This window comes from Micromesistius poutassou (genome assembly GCF_964030765.1).
Source record: "Micromesistius poutassou genome assembly, chromosome: 8".
In the NCBI taxonomy this organism is placed as follows: Eukaryota; Metazoa; Chordata; class Actinopteri; order Gadiformes; family Gadidae; genus Micromesistius; species Micromesistius poutassou.
The window spans coordinates 12,875,213-12,892,712 of NC_140278.1; the positions used below are offsets into that span (position 1 = coordinate 12,875,213).

General features: G+C 47.7%; 1 protein-coding gene across 1 annotated transcript in view; it reads left to right on the top strand.

The window, feature by feature from the left end:
• Positions 1-17,500, top strand: part of vps13b (vacuolar protein sorting 13 homolog B) — a 322,396-nt gene that overhangs the window by 193,474 nt on the left and 111,422 nt on the right. The window contains 3 exon segments of the mRNA XM_084471728.1: positions 8,145-8,348; positions 12,363-12,489; positions 14,282-14,425. Coding sequence (XP_084327854.1) covers positions 8,145-8,348; positions 12,363-12,489; positions 14,282-14,425 — 475 coding nt within the window.

Below are 17,500 nucleotides of genomic sequence, written 5' to 3' on the forward strand. Positions count from 1 at the left end.
TTTAGTGACGCATTTGTCAACTGTCCCTCCGCAGATCCCGGTTCTACTTGCACTCTCATCATTTCAATGCTTCAATGTTATTTATTTGAACCTTTTTCCTTCCTTCTTTCTCATCTTTCTTTGCCTACTCCCTCCACCTCCACCCCGACCGTCCAGAACCATGCCGCTCTAGGTTTAATACGGCGCGATAGGCCTTCACTCCTTCTGTTTGAATTCCTCTGTAAATAAAGATGGAAATAGGAGGAACGGCCCCATATAGACATGTCGTTCAGTGTAAATACACCGGGCGGGTTGAACGGAGCTGAAACTCTGTATTATAAACACGGTCGTTCGGCGAGGAGGAAGAATTAGCCGACGGAGGAAGCATGCTTGCGCCGGGTTATTGTAATTATTTGATTATGTTACCACTTTGCCGAAAGAGTATTTGGGCACTATCTCATGAGAACGGGTCCCACTAGTCCCGATGTCTCTGGTGGCTTTGGGTCGTCCAAGTGGCTCTGTTATCCACCCAAACCACCCCCCCCCCCTCGTTGAAAGACTTGTGATTCGGACATGCCTTTTTAATTCCATTATGTGGGAGCTTCCAGCAGCAGGCCTGTGTATTGCATTTCTCTCTGTGCCTTTTGTTTGTTGGAAGCAAATTCTAAATTAGAACAAAATGTTGTATAAGGTCAAGACGAACGTCAAGGGGAGAGAGACCCTACTGTTTTAGCTATCTGGTTACATGTTTGTTCAGCCTGTCTTCTAAATCTGTAGCCCACGTTAAGCTAATCAAATATGGCCATCATTTCCCTGACTTTGTTTAGGAAAATTTCCGTGCTCTATCCCAAGATGGCTGCGGCCTTGATATGTAATCTGTCTGCTTTAAACATTTGTCAGAATTCAATAATTGCTGTAAACAAATTGTAATCAACTTCAAAGTCCACTGCCAAGCACCCTCATTTTCACAGATAAAAATGAGCATCTTCAGAAATGCACACAAATGCGTCTGCGCGCCCCTGTGTGTGCGCGCATGCATGTGTGTGTACTAATACAAACCAGCTTGGCAACACTGAAGCGCTTAATCAATTTCAAGTGGAAAAAACAGTAGTGGCTCATGCTGTTCTGTTGGATCCATAAAAGCAAGTCTAATTTTACAGTGCTATAAAACACCCTCCATGCCGGAGCAAGTACTGAAGTACTGTTTTTTTTAGTAAATCAGTATGAGGTACAGTATATGATGTGCTCATCCCGATCCAACTCATATCAGAACCGGTGGGCGGCATGTGTGTGCCTGTGCACTATGAACACTAGGTGCTCCAGATTTCGCTAAACCCATTTCGAGAACCTCCAACGTGAAAGTCATACTTTTACTTTTATGCCCAGCAACATGTGAAGCACAGCTGTGCAATTACTGTTTTCCCTGATAACATGCGTCAATCCACTTTAAACTGCATCAGCTGTACAACAAAAAAGTGATGTGTTTTTTATTATTATTTTGTAGCCCAGCTTGTGATGTTTTCAGCCGGACCATTGAGAAGGCCTTGTGCGTAAGCCAGAGAACGGCCGAAAGCTTTTTGATCTACGCTCTTCTTGTGAGAGAAAAGAACGATTATTTTCCTTTAATTAGTGTTAAAGTAGCATTGAGGCATGTGTCTGTTGTACTTTAGTGTGATGGGAGGGATTGTATATGAAGGCCAGATCAGAGCTGGCCATCCCTGCCACATTCCCAACTGCAGCCAGTTATGAATAATCTCTTCCATGCATGTGTTTAGCGATTAATTAAAGATAAGGCTGCTCAAATTAAAATGGCACAGGCATTACATCATTGCAGAATCACCCGAGTTGGGACATGGATCTGGTTTGAATCAAGGTCGGAGGAAGTGAACCAAGCATTCCCTTAGCACCTCGGCATCAGAGACGGGCTCCTAAAACACCCAGCTGACATGTTTTATAAAAGCAGCTCTATGTTGCCTCTTAGGGCAGGGAGGAAGCATGTCCAACATGTTAGTGCTAACAGAGGAAGTGATTTCACAAGCGCCGGCCCACTCGGTTCAGAGGAGAAAGAGTGTAGCATTGTTAAGTGCTGTTACACACAAACACACACACACACACACCTACATACGCACATACATATGTGTGTAACTGCAACACACACACACAAAAACACAAACACACAGTACTGCTGTGTGTGTGTGTGTGTGTGTGTGTGTGTGTGTGTGTGTGTGTGTTTGTTTGTGTGGGTGGGTGGGTCCATCTAGCTTGGTGGGGAATCCAAGTCACATGTCCTGCTGGATCCACAGCAGATGGACCTCCAGGTCCAGGGGAACCAGCTCCACGTCGGTGTCTTTTCAAACGATGAATTACTGTCCCCATTAGCCAGGAATGCTCTGTGTTTAGAGCTACCTGCAAACAGCAGTCAGATAGGATTTTTTTTTGTGTGTGTGTGTGTGTGTTTCCATGGTAGTGATGTTTTAGGGTATGTTTAGTCCAAGCCAAACAAATACAGTTCTGTGCGAGTGGTGTTTCTTCAGGGATTTGGTTGTAGTTGTTTGTGTAAATGACATACAAACAAGTATTGAGCTGAAATACATCCCATCAACTGCTGGTCAAAGTTCAGGAACATATTGCACTTAATGGTTAGAATTAGAGTTTATTTATACCTTGGTGTTTGATTTCTTTGAACTTTGCAGTGCAACACATGGCCATTTTGCACAATGGAATGCTTAATCAATATGCAATTCAATGTATTTAGTAATTCAGGATAGTTATTTGGGATTCTTGGTTTGTTGTCTATGCTGACATCATGTGAGGTGGAGATAAAGTATCATGGGGTTTGAATTGGAATCTGAATGAAAAAATCCTGAAAACACAATCAAACCAATTAAAATAAACTCCATCCATCATCTTCTCGATGTGTGCGATGGCAGCTTTACAAACAGGAAGACGCGATGCCAGCATCGCTGTTGCAGGCCCCAGCAGGATGAGCCCATCAACTGCAACCAGGCACGACTGACGTCTTCTGTCGATAGCGCACACACGCACGCATGCACGCACGCAGGCAGGCACACACGTTAGCCAGCTTCCTCTACGTTGCCGACGGCCGAATCGCACCGGCGGTGTTTATAACAGCGTAGCTTCCCTTGACATGTAAACTGCAGGGGAGAGATAAATGACTCCTGCAATTAAGATGTTGAAATCTAAGTGCAAACACTGACTTTTAGTATATACACCGCGTCACTGTAAACAGTGGGCCCCTTTCTTCACCGGCACCACTGCTTCTCGCGCTGCTGTCCTCCGGTTGGGTGGTATGGAATGGAGGCAGAGGGCCGGCCGCTTTGACATGTGCGTCCAGGGGTCGTTGTTCCCCCGTTCCATCCTGGCCTGTTCGATACGTTCGGAAACGTCCAGTCGGTCGAGCCACAACGCTCATTTTTTGAATACCTTAAACAAGCAAGCGAGGTCTGCATCTGTTGGCAGCAGCAGGAAGGGATGGCAGTAGTTGTAGATGTATTTATTGTTTTGCTTTGCTTGCTTTGTAATGTACACCTTAACCCCCGTGGCCGTGGGTGACTGCCCGGGCCCGCTGCACGCTCTCCATAAACATAGTGGGGACCGCACCGAAATGCAACGCTACTTTACTTTTACAACTGTACTCCCCGTTCCCCTTTGTGTCATAAATATAGAAATTTGTTGTGGCTTTTTTTGCAGTTTTGCCTGATTCACTTGCGGCTTGTGTTGAAATGCTTCCATCATCAGAACTCATTTTAGTAGCAGCTGCCTGAAAAGAAAAAATCTCTTGAGTGACTTAACCTTTTTTTTTTTTTTGCTGATCTGCCATGTTCCACGACATCATTTCCCTCCTCACGCACGGAGGGCTGCTCAGCATTCTAATTCCAAGCCCTAATTGCTATAATTGGAAGATGCAAATTAGGAGCAATTGGACTTGACTGGGGTCATAAATCCACCCCTCAGAAGTTGCTGGGTTTTTTTGGCAATCCGGGCTGCACCACCGTCAGTAGGGCCGCTTAACTTACTAAGTAATTGCCCTTTTCATGAATCATAATCTGTACGAATCCCCCCCGCACACACACACACGCCCGCACATACGGACGCATGCACACAGGCCTCCTGGGAATGATTAAATCCATCAGGGCTGATGGTCTCCAAAACACAAATGGAGCTGTGGGGTGCTAATTCGGGGAGAAAAATGCTCCTCCAACCTCAGTAGAATATTACATTTTGCATAGTTCACAGTGTGGGTACGGGACCCCAGTAGGGGAGCTGGTGTCCACTTTGCCCTTTATTTTTTACTATTTCAGCTTTAGTTGATACATAAAAACCGGGTTTGTGTTCCTGCCATTTAAATATACAGTAGTTGGGCCCCGCTTGGAGCAGAGAGCGCAGCACTCCCGCGAAATACAGAGCCTACCTACAGAATACCTGAGGTTGCAATGAAACTTCTACTACTAGTATATATGTTCCAACAGAAGAGCAGAAACAGAGAGCCCTGGCTCACGTATATACACACACACACACACATATACAAACACACACACACACACCTAAACACACACACACACACACATTTCCACCAACACGTGTGTCGCTGTGGAGCATGTAAGCAGACGTGTATTGCATGTGATTGTTGGGGAAACGGAGTGAAAAACAGGGGTCCGAGGTTGCGGGTTCAGGTTGCGGATTTCAGAGTGACGAGATCCAGAAGCCGCAGGCCTGGTATTGCCCCGGTGCTTCCTGCCCCTGTGGCCCAGAGGGGGGGCAGCGGGAGGCTGAGAGAGAGAGAGAGAGAGAGAGAGAGAGAGAGAGAGAGAGAGAGAGAGAGAGAGAGAGAGAGAGAGAGAGAGAGAGAGAGAGAGAGAGAGAGAGAGAGAGAGAGAGAGAGAGAGAGAGAGAGAGAGAGAGAGAGAGAGAGAGAGACCCCCTAGAGCCAGGGGCCACGATAATGCTCCCTGCCCCACAGAAGCACCTCGAGGGGGCTGAACGCAGCAGCTCTCCCAGCCCCTTAGCTCCGCTCCGGATCCCGCTGCGGTTCGTTTTATGACCTTGAACCACAGTTAACCTTGAAAAGCTCTGTGTGGAAATTAAAGCCTTCGAAAAATCCCCCTTTTTAACTTTCTGCAAGCACGCTTAGTTATTTATTCTTTCCTTCTGTGCAACAGGCCTTTAATATCCACTCTGCACATGTGTGTGTGTGTTTGTATGTGCGTGTGCGTGCGTCTGGTGTATATTTATATAGACAATGTGTCCAAGAAGATGATGGTTCATTGATTTTTTTAACTGTTTATATTTCCAATTGATCAATACTTAATAGTAATAATAATTCAATATGCATATGAACATGTCCCATGCATGCAAACACCAAAGAAGTACTAGGCTGAGATGAGAATTCGTAATCGTCCCATTGTATATAGGTCTTTATATTGTTTGACCGAATTAGAAATGTAGTTTTCTCCCATGATATAGCATCCCCTAACAGCTCTCCTTCCAGCTCCTACATTCTGCAGACAACCACCCCCTTGGCAATTTCAATATTATTTTGTTCTGCGTCCTCCAACTCCAAGTTTTAAATTAGATTAACGCTTTGAGAGTCGATAGAGAGTATGCAAAGATTGTCCCGGTGGTTTTTCACAACTCTGACTGAGTTTCAACTTTGTGAGGAGGAGAATTCAGAATGCGTTTTGAAATAATAGCCATGAATACCATGAAACAGGATTTTCTTACGGCTGGACCGTTTGATACATTTTTTTACACATAAATTGTAGAATTTGCTCGTAAAAATACTGTTTTTGTGGTCTTTCCCTGCAATTAAAAAAAAGACTTGGCTAAGGAACAAGGACGAAACTAACAACTCATGTTTGAGAGAACAAATTCTCTCTCTCCCCCCCCCCCCCCTTGTTCTTCCACCATATTTCCCATAAGGCCACAGCAGGCGCCTGAGAATGGCACCTGAGACATAGCAGAGGGGGGGTTCTCCCCCTGCCCGGTTCTGTGTACTGTTATCCGATTCGGTGGAGCAGCCGGGCCCAGGCCTTCTCTCCCGGTTCCCCTTGGCCTGAGCGGTGTGGTCCTTACACGACCAATCCAGAATCTCCAAACCAACAGCATTTTTCCTTTTTTTTCTTCCCCCTTCTTCGCCTGCCCCACATGTACAAAAGAATCTGGCTCCAATTATTATTCACCCCAAGGGGAACGTCCAAAATTCCTCATTTGTGAGAAATGAAGCTCCCCCTGTTTCCTGCGATTGGCTGAAGTATGTCTTTTGATATTAAATCACAGCAGTTTCCACTGGCTGCATGACCAAGACAAATGTTTATCGTAGTTATTTATGTCACTGGAGCTCCCCCCCATCCCAATCCTCAACATGCAGCCACCCAGCGACTTTAGCCCGTGCCCCCCCCCCCCCCCCCCCCCCCCCCCCCCCCCGCCATGTTGATTATGACTGAGCGCGTCCCCCTAAATAAGCTGAGGTTAAGAGATAATTCGGGAAAAGTGCATGAGGTAACTGCGGTTTGTTTAATGCGAAAAAGAAACAGTGATGGAGGTAGTGTTACAAGAGGCCCTAATGACTGACACATCCCACCCAAACGTTACAGGGTCGGCCGTTTGACGTGGGATCGTGTTCTGTTGATAAATGCGGTTCCAAATTTTGATTAAGGATCTGTTTCACTTGTTTGTATGTCAACAAAGCCGGCTCAGCTCAGTTATGCACCTCAGATCTCCCATTGCCGTTGTTTTGGTAGTTTGCGCTCATTGTCATAACATCAGGCTCTGGTTGAGGCCTTCCCAGTGTAGCTGAAGCGCGCGAGATCGCTCTGTGAAAATTGCCATTGACGTTGCCGAAACAAATAAAACCACTCATGCTGTCAGTACATCTGTAGCCATTTTAAGCCTTTATTTATGCCGTTTAAGCTCTCATTTGAATTCACTAGCACAAATAAACATATCATAATGAAGCGAAGGCCCCTGATGTCATATGCAGATGTCGGATTTTGATTACTCCCTTTTTTTTTTTTTGTGCGCAGATTTCGTCAGGTTCATGTCTCTCGAGGCAAAATAGATGACATCATTGTTTCTTGGCATGAACGGGGCCAGCGTTTTGTTCGCTTCGCCGTAGCGCTGTGACTGCAGAGGAACGCGCCTGCGGGGGCTGCGGACGTATCTCTCCAATCTCTTCCACCGCGTTACGGACCTGCACGCCCTGCACGGGGGCCCCCGAGTTTCCCCCGGGCCTCCGGACCTACGCGCCGTCCGGCCAGAGGTTCAAACAATGTCGGCTCCTAATGATAAGCTGGCATGCTCTCAATTAGGCCAGTCTCAAGGATCTCTCTCCACTAGGCCCCTTGGGTTATTTGTGAGCGCTCTGGATACGTGAGTGTATCCCTGGGGGGTTAATGTAGCCCTACACCCCGTTCTGGATAACATGCGCACAGCAACCATGATCAGGCATCAAACCGGCCTGAGACCGGAAAGGAAGCTGAAATGACGGAGGCCGGCTGCCAGCGACGCTCCCCTGGTTCCCTCTAACTGACTTCCTGGTCTACTGTTGGGACCGCAGTACAGGGCTCGGTAACAGGCTCTAACAAGGGTAGTCTTGACCCAGCGCCTCTGCTCAAATCAAGAACACGTATCGGGTTTTATACAGCCGGGTCGTCGTTATTATTATTGGACATGTTTTAAAGGCATTGTTAACTGCATGTACGATGTGGCTGGGGAATCGGTTTCCCCCCCGGCCATCCCCCAGTTGATCTGCCAAGCACGGACTCTTGCACGCACATAGACACACAGACACACACCAGCCATTGCCACCAAGCGAATGGAAACCGTTTTCTTTCCATTGGGAGAAGTTTATTTACAGCAACACGCCTTCCCTTATGTCACCAAATGACGCTACTTCAAATGAATCAACTTCCACTGGATTTGGCCTTGGATATGACATTCCCGTCTAAGATAATTGAAATGATTGTTCTGGCTTCGTTTACTTGATCATCGTTCGTGTGTGATCACCCCTTCTTTGTCTTTGTGAGCTCTGGTGTGTGTGTTCTAGTGACGAGAGTAACGGTTAAAAACAACATGTTCCCACACCGCCTAACCCCAACCTTCCCTTCTCCCCCCCTCCTCCCCCCCCCCCTCCTCCCACCCGGCAGGCTGGCGTTGAACCTGGGTATCCTGCGAGACCCGGGCTCAGAGGTGGAGGACCGCCAGTACCAGCTGGACCTCCAGTCCATCAACATCGGCACGGCCCAGTGGGAGCAGCTGAAGCCGGAGAAGGAAGGCACCAAGGGCGGGGCGGCCGCCGAGACGGAGAGGAACTCCCAGAACCCCGCGCTGGAGTGGAACATGGCCAGCAGGTAAGGACCAGGCGCCATGACAACCCATAGGGCATAGTATAACACTTGGTTTCTTTTGTCAAGTTGTAACACGGCAGGCTCTGCAGAATCGTTACCTGTGTCATTGAACGCGTTTCCCATATGGAGCGGAGCTTGTCCGCTGTAGGAGCAGTGGCAGCGGCGAGTTCTTCTCTCTCGTTCTCATGAAGCCTCCTCGACATACACGGTCGTAATTACCAACCCTGTCATTTTTTTTATAGCGCCGGGAGCTAAAACAAGCAGGAGTGTAACGGGCCGTTTGGCCCCGCTGCCTAGCTTCTTCTCATGTTTGGAGAGGATCAGGCCCAACACTCACACAATCACAGGCTAGTGGTCCACATCGGCTCCCCGTATTCATGGAGGTTAGAAAGAAGCCCGTGGAAGACCAGCACTCGGAGCGATCGAGACCAAACACTCGGGGCTGTAGAAAGTACATGTCACATTCACACACATCCATGCACAAAACAAATGGAATCCACCCTGGCCTTGTGGTGAGGTCATGGCTGCCTCACAGAGAGACCTTCTCTCCACAGTGGGATCAGTCTGTGGAGCCCTGCTCCTGCTTCTGGAGGAGTCTCTGGAGGTCCTTCAGTCCTGCTTTAACACCCGTTATTATTACAAGCATTCAGGCCTCATTAAACTGGAGATCCTGCTCCCATACGGTCTCCACATCGCTCACTAGGGCTCCCCGCTCCGCCCATTCTCATTGGCCCTTACCTTGATGGCTTTGGGCTTTTGGTCTATGAAGCCTCTCTGTTTTTGTTGTTGCTATTGGATAACGCCCTCCTCTCTACCCCTTGTTTACCTCTCTTGGTTCTGCAGTACAACAAAGCCTCTTGGTAGCAGACTAGGACCTGCTCTGGTTTCTTGCAGTATGCTCCAGTATGCTTCAGGGTGTCTGCTGAAGCAACCTGGGCCTGGGGTTCCCATATTATGTTCCCCTTCCCCCTGGTTTATGTCAGTCAGACAGACATGGCTCCCTTTTTCCTCCCTGGCTATCTCTGTCTATATTTTCTTTCTTTTGTTGTTCTGTTCGCCTGTCTTTCTTGATATTTTTTCTTTAACAATTTATTCTCTCTCTCTCTCTCTCTCTCTCTCTCTCTCTCTCTCTCTCTCTCTCTCTCTCTCGCTCCCTTCTACTCACTGTATTTCCAGGCTTCCAGGGCCTGTTTCTGAAAGGTCAATGAAGTGAGACTATTGGCTCACTTCTTTAAGATGTAAAACGGTATTTGGAGCATACTTGACTATCTCCAGATATGGTTGTGTCTGGATTTGTATTTGTCTGTTGGCTCTATGATGGATTCCTACTGGATTGACCTGCTGTTCTAGACCAAAAGCCTTTACGGCTGCAGGTTTTTTTTTAGGTTTTGGTGTTTTTATTATGTTTTCTGCCCATTATGTGAAACATAATTCCCAGGGTCAGAGAACCCATTCATCTGCACTCAGAATGGCTGGTTCTTTCATTCATTCATTCTTCACCACCAAATGGACTCAATGTGTTTGTCAGCACTAGACAGAATATGTGTATGTTTCGGAATGGCATGGATATTCTTGCTGCTGCCCTACCTACCTTTGAACTCAGACCCAGCTGACCTTAAGCATCCAACAAACAGAATCATATTCTGTCTGTTCAGGGAAATGGTAAATGGACTCCAATTAAATAGTGCTTTACTAACCAGTGGCCACTCAAAGCGCTTTGCAATTATCACGTACCATTCACCCATTCATACACACATTCACATGGCGACTGGGGTATCAACCATACAAGGCAACAGCCAGCCCGTCGGCAGCAGTTAGGGTTAGGTGTCTTGCTCAGGGACACCTCGACACGCTTGGAGAAGCCTGGGATCAAACTAGCAACCTTCCGGTCGCCAGTCAACCCGCTCTACCTCCTGAGCCACTGCCACCTGATCTTACACAGTCCAACACACAGAGGGGGTTGTGGGACGGTCAAATCCACGCTTCTCTGTCCTCGGTGGTTCTCCGTTGGCCAGACGCAAGCCGTTTATGAAGTTCACTGTTCACGCTTGTGAGTGATCATGCTCGCAAGCGACTGGAAGAGAGGTTGGGGGGAGGGTGGTGTTGGAATGGGGAAGGGTGAGGGTTGAATTGCAGTAGTTGTGGATCCGGCAGCAGTTCTGGGCGGGCTTCCTGAGGTTTTGGCGAGGAAATTCCTGCTCCCAGGTCCGCTGACAGGATCTGTCCTCATCACAGCGGCTGCTTCCAGGCTAGAAAGGAGCCGGTGTCAGGGAGCCGTGATCCCACCCCATCCTTTTCCCTCCCGCTGCACACCAGGGCAGGTCTCCTCGCCTCGTCCTACACCACCCCATGCACTCTAGATCTCTCTCGCTTGTCGCTCTTGTTCTCGCTCTCTCTCTGTCACTCTTCCTCTTGCCCTCCCTCTCTCTTGCTTGTGCTCTCTCTCAATCATCTCTCTTGCTCTCTCCCGCTATCTCTCTCTCTCTCCCACTCTCTCTCTCCCTCTAGTTCCCCGACCATGTGCTGGCCACTGTGCTGCTGACTATGAAAGATTAGCTGTTTCAAACTGCTTCTCTCGCTCCTTTGTTGTCTACTATACACCTATTCAGAGAATGTGCTCCTGCTGGAGTGGTTAAAGAATGGCGGGGGGGGGGGTTACTCTTGGTGTCATGCACACAGAGACGGATGTATGACTCACACACACACAAGCACAAATGCACATAAACATAAATGTACACACCTACATACACACATTCACGCGCGCTGGTGCATGCGCACACACACACACACACACACACACACACAATTAGAAATACAATTGAAAAACTAACCGAGGGGCTCCTTGCTGGCCACCCGGCCCAGGCATAGGCCCCCCGTATCGGGGTAAGCGGAGCCGTGGGCCTCCCTGCCTGGCTGGTGAATGATAGCACCTGTCCCCTGCAACGGGACACTCAGTGTTTCACTCCGTCTGAGAGGAGATTAGCCAACACCAATTTGCCCGTACCAGTTCATTTTACAGCAGCGTTTCCCTCAAAACGCTCTCTCACAAGTGAAATGTGTCGGGGAATAATCCCTCGAGGGCAGCGGTAATGCACGTTTGCGTAGCAGAAGCGAATATGATATTGGTTCTGTGTTAAATACTGTACTCCAGGCCACCTAGAAACCTAGTCTTTTCTAATCCCGGCCAACTGTAAATATTGGAAGCCCTGTCGCTTGATTGTTTTAATAGCAGCAGATGTGGCAATTAACACCACCTTATAAAGCCCACGTGTATATTTGCTTTGCCGCTAACAAATGTTCCCACAAATATGACTTGATTGTGGGAATGAACATTAGTGAAATGGAGAGAGTTGATGTGAGAAGGTCGCCGCTTTCGGCTTGTGTATGCAATTAAGGGGTGTTCCTAATCGAGGCTTGTCAAATACCATCTCACTCCCTCTCAGTGCAGACACACTGCAAGCTTCCAGACCTAAATGTGTTGGAGCAGAAATGTACCAAGGTCCAGGAATGGAAACATTTCACTCTATGCGGTACTGTGAGTGAAAATCCATGTTGAAGTTTGTTATTTGGACTTGTTACACTACTGGTTTGAATTTGAGCGGGCCCAGGGCTGGCTTGAAATTGTGTGTCTGCTTGTCAGATTTACCATAACAATAGTTGTGTTGTGAAGGTTTTGTGGGAATCCACCAGGGTTGTGCTGACTTGTCCTGCATGCGGACGCAGATGGGACGGTTCTGCGGAAAATGTTTCAGCTCGAATCCGTAGCAAGTTATTAGTTGGTGGTATTTAAGTGAAAAAGCAGTCCCTTATGTTTGTTTGTTTTCTTACTGCTTGTGAGACGAGCTTTGGAAACACCACGGGTCATGGAAATTGAGGAGTTGTGAAATGATAATACATCAATCATTTTCGATGATCACCTTAGAGACTGAAAGGAATCGCAGGGATTCTCCTAGCACCCTTATTGTGAAGAGTCGTCACAGTGTGTGTGTGTGTGTGTGTGTGTGTTCTCCCCCCCAGCATCAAGAGACACCAGGAGAGGCGAGCCATCCTCACCCCCATCCTGACAGACTTCTCGGTGCGAGTGACCGCGGCTCCGGCCATCATCTTCAGCAGGCCCGTCTCCCTGGACAGTGGTCCTGCCGAGGTCAGTATGTCTTGTCTTTCTGTCTTCCCCCCTGCCTCCCTTTGGGCAGGACTGCCTGTCAGTCTGCCTAGTTCACTAGTTCACTGGCATATTAATATGTTGCTCTAGAATCAATTGTCATATTCAATGGATTCATCTTGAAAATACAAACCTACAAATAAAACGTCTGAGCTCAATTTGAAAAAGGCAAGAAATCAGTGTTTTTCACATATATGATAAATAATATTTTTTCCCATTTATTGCACCGGCATGTCGTGGGTTTATTTTCAACCCCAACATTGACCCTGATTTGAACCGTTTCCTTCCCCAGTCCCTTCATTTATGAGTATTTTCTTTCATCCTAAAAATACACATGAATTTTTATGAGGGGTCGGACGGATCCGACATGGCCGGTCTGTGTTATTTGTGTCTCAGCATCCAGTGACTTCCCTCATTAGGCCGGACCAGGGATCTGTCCACCATGTAATGGAGGCTTCTGACCCACTGAGTTGAAAGCCCTCTGCTTGTACAGCTGATGTTTTCTGGCACAGCTCGCACAGACTTCCTGCCTCTTTGATGCCTCATCCATCCAGGCTAACGCGCCCCATGACAATGGCTAACAGCTAATCCATAGTCCGCCCACTGACATCCGCACAACCTTGCATACACAGACGCACGCACGCACGCACGCAGGCACGCACGCACGCAGGCACGCACGCACGCACGCACGCACGCACGCACACACACACACACACACACACACACACACACACACACACACACACACACACACTTGCACAGACACATACTCAAACACACTTTCATGCACAGAAACAGACACACACACACACACACACTCAATACGCACACATGCACACACAAACACACACTCACTTGCACAGACAGAGGCACACACTCAAACACACACTTTCATGCACGGAAACACACAGACACACACACACACACACTCAATACACATACAGTCCGTTGTAAATTGTGAGATGTGTGTATTCAGAGCCAGTAACAGCAAAACAGGGAGGAGGAGGGTTGATGGTAGTATTCGGACCACAGTGGGAACTGGAATAAGATCACCACATTCACACTACCCAACAGACGTTAAAAGAATCTCAGCACATGGATGCACTCTTATTGCTCTGCTGCAGTGGGTCCCTGTCTGGGGATGCTTGCCTGTTTTGTTAAGCTTGTAAGGTCATGCTCATGGAATGTGAGACATTCTTAGAACACTCTGAGGGGCACTTATTTAATATCAGTAGCCATCTATCTATATAAACATGTGTACAATTATATATAATTATAGCATTTTGGGCATCATTAGACCTATCAAATTATAATACAATAATAATAATGTAAGTAATATTGTTTTACATGTGTGTCACAATTACGGTTTATCACAAGCAAAAAATAGGGGTAATAATACAATAATAAAAATACAATTATTTATATATCGCCACTGGATATGTGGTAAGCATAATGCCACTGCCATATATATGGTAATTTGCTGGTTACTTACAAGGTCTATATGAACACACACATCCAGGCTTGTGTGTTCCTGCAGCAGTGGGTGTGAAACCTGTTGGTCGTAGAAAATGAAATAAGATGACAAGGGAGGGGAGAAGAAAATAAAGAATTAAATAACAGAGAAAAATGATTGTCTGATCGCATGTTTGTGTTCATGCCCCTCCTCACTCACTCTCTCTCTCTCTCTCTCTCTCTCTCTCTCTCTCTCTCTCTCTCTCTCTCTCTCTCTGTCTCTCCCTCCCTCACTCACTCACTCCCTCCCTCCCTCCCCCAGGAGGCGGTGGTCTGTGGTCACTCCCTGGAGGTGAACGTGAGCGGTAGCCTGGACTTCTACCTCAGTGTGGCTCAGGTTCAGCTCCTTCAGCAACTCCTGCTGGACCACATGGTGGGACTGGACGTCCCAGAGAAGAGTGCAGAGGTACAGACACACACACACACACACACACACACACACACACACACACACACACACACACACACACACACACACACACAAAAACACAGTGTTTATGTTGCAATGTACATGCAATGTACGGGTGTGCGATGCATGTGTCTGGTTGTGAGTGTACATAAATACGTTTTATGAAATTGAGTACACGAAGTGAACATCATTGTCAAATTAAATTTGCATCCTGAGCACCCCAAAACAAGACCCATGCTCCAAACGCCTTCTTCGCTCCTTGCGGCCCTCCTTGCAGCCCTCCTTGCGGCCCTCCTTGCGGCCCTCCTTGCGGCCATCCTTGCGGCCCTCCTTGCGGCCCTCCTTGCGGTGTGAGTTCACTGTGCTCTGCCCCTAAGCTGTCATTGTCCTAGTCTCTCTCTCTGAGTCCTGGTCCCTGTTGTTAACAGAGCAGGGAGCTCTCAGAGTCCTGGTCCCTGTTGTTTACAGAGCAGAGAGCTCTCTGAGTCCTGGTCTCTCCGTTGTTTATGAAGCAGGGAGCTCTCTGAGTCCTGGTCCCTGTTGTTAAGGAGCAGGGAGCTCTCTGAGTCCTGCTCTCTCAGTTGTTTACGGAGCAGGGAGCTCTCAAAGTCCTGGTCTCTCAGTTGTTTACGGAGCAGGGAGCTCTGAGTCCTTGTTCCCCTGTTGTTTACAGCGTAGGGAGCTCTCCGGCGCCATTTGCCCCGTCTGACCCTCCAGGATAAAGCTTGCTAATGCAACGCAATATAAAAATATTTACCAGCTGCAGGGGGATGGTGGCGGCAGCAGGGGCACTGGTGGTGGTGGTGATAGTAGGGGGGGGGGGGGTTGATGGTGATGGCAGGAGAGAATGAAAGGCAATGGAGGAGGGAGCGGAAAGGATGGTGGGAGGGGTTATGTGTGTATGTGTGTGTGTCTGTGTGGACGCCTGTGTGTGTGTGTGTGTGTGTGTCTGATAACAGTGACTTTTACTGTCATCCGCTGCTGGGGCAGTGTGTGCGGCAGCCCCAACGTGTCAGCTGAAAGAGAGAGGCTGCTGGGCGGAGGTCTGGCCTGGGACTCTGGAGTAGAGAGTCAGGTTGCTGTTACTGAACCAACCCCACAGGTTTCACGTCAAGGGCACTGTGCTTGCATCAAAAGCATTTCCATACACGTACACAGACACACAGGCACATGCACCGCACGCACGCACGCACGCTCGCACGCACACACACACACACACACACACCGGAAACACACACACAGTGAGTTTTAAAACCCTTCCATTTCCAGTGCCACCTCAGATTCAGGAAGATCTGTTTTCAATATTACAATGGTATTGTTTAATTAACTTTTAATTAATTACAAAACTGTACTGAGTGTGTGTCATTTAAGTATGTAGTTGAGGTTGTGGACATAGTGTCAAGGAGGGGTATTTGTTTTAAAGTGTGTGTGTCGTGGGGGGGGGGGGGGGGGGGGGGACATCAGGAGGTGCCTGCCGTACATCTGGTTCTGATTTGAGGGTGATCTCTCCACCCTCTCCCTGGCTTGTAATGACTCCTGGCGTGATTGTGTTGAGGGCAGGATGATGGCCTACCAAGGGTTCACCTGGGTTCAAGGCATGATGGCAAATATCAGCCGCAACCTCTCCCTGAGGTCAACCGGTCGGTTGGTCTCTGAGCTTAAACCAGGAGCAGCAGATTGGCAAAAACAAGGTTATTAATTTTAAAGCTATACCCGCAGGACAATATCAATGTTATGCAATTGAGGAGCTGGCGTGAAAGACCAGACCCCTTCTGCCATTGTAAAAAATATGTTTTGGCTGAACCATCTTAAAGTCGTATAAGTCCCATTCTAGCACATTCAGAACGCCTGACACATACTGCGCCCTCCCTCTGTGCTATTCAAACCTCCATCCATCTCTGTGTAGTCAGCTACTTGGCGGATCCTTCTCTCCATCTCTGTGGCCAGGGAGGTCAAACAGACCAAGGCTCTGGTCTGCTCCACACTGCTGGGTGCTTCCATGAGGTCTTGTTTTGGGTGGTTACCGCCATAAAGTGGTTGAAATGTTTAATAGTTTGATGCAGGATGGTTCAGATGAACTAAAGGGTTCAAGTTTAGGCTCATTAGGTTGGAGATGGTTGAAAACCGAACAGTTACTTCTAGGCAGTGTGCATGTTTCAAACGATGAATAGTTCAAATAAATTTCAAACCGATTTTTTGGTTCATGCTGAGTGACTATTGTGCTTTTGTGTGTTGTCTCTCTATCACCCTGTTCTTACCCTAAGTTTATGTTTGTCATCCGGTTTTATGCTGCTTTCCTGGCCAGGATGGCTCTTGAAAAATATATTTTAATCTCAATGAGTCTTACCTGGTTAAATAAAGGTTAAGTAAAAACAAAATAAATTAAGGTTAGTTAAGTTTAGGGCGAAACCTTGTTTGGTCAAAGTCAGTGTAGCAAGCCCTCATGGGAATATTCACCCAAAAAATGATATGGTCTTGCTCTGTGCGCCTCATGCCTACCGTTGCTGGCCGCAGGAGATCATTCTACGTGCACTAGAGCCCTCTAGTGGCAAAGTTAGGTACTGCATGCCCTGTTCTCAGTGCTACCTGCAAGCATAATCCTCCGTCTTCCATTGCCCCGTATTCTACCTCCATATTGTGTGTGCTGTTGGCAAAGTAGTAGGAAGATGATCGATGATGTGACAGATGAGCGATGATGTGTGTTTTGAGGGGTGCGTTCTGACGGTTCTGACGGTTTTCTGAAAACGGATTCCCGTTTTCAGAAAACACTACAACAAGTGAGTTACATTGAGCACCAGCTCGTCCAACTATCCTCTGTAACCAACCAGCCGGCATTCTAAACTCCCCCATCTCTGAGCATCTAAGACACACACATGCATGCATACACACATGTTTGCACATACACACACATACACACACGCGCACACATCAACACGCACCCACACACAAACGCACATACAAACAAACACACACACACACACACACACACACACACACACACAATCAGTACTCTTGCAGATTGCACACAACCCTCCAACAGTTCCACAGTATTTCCGAGCCAGATTTCCACAT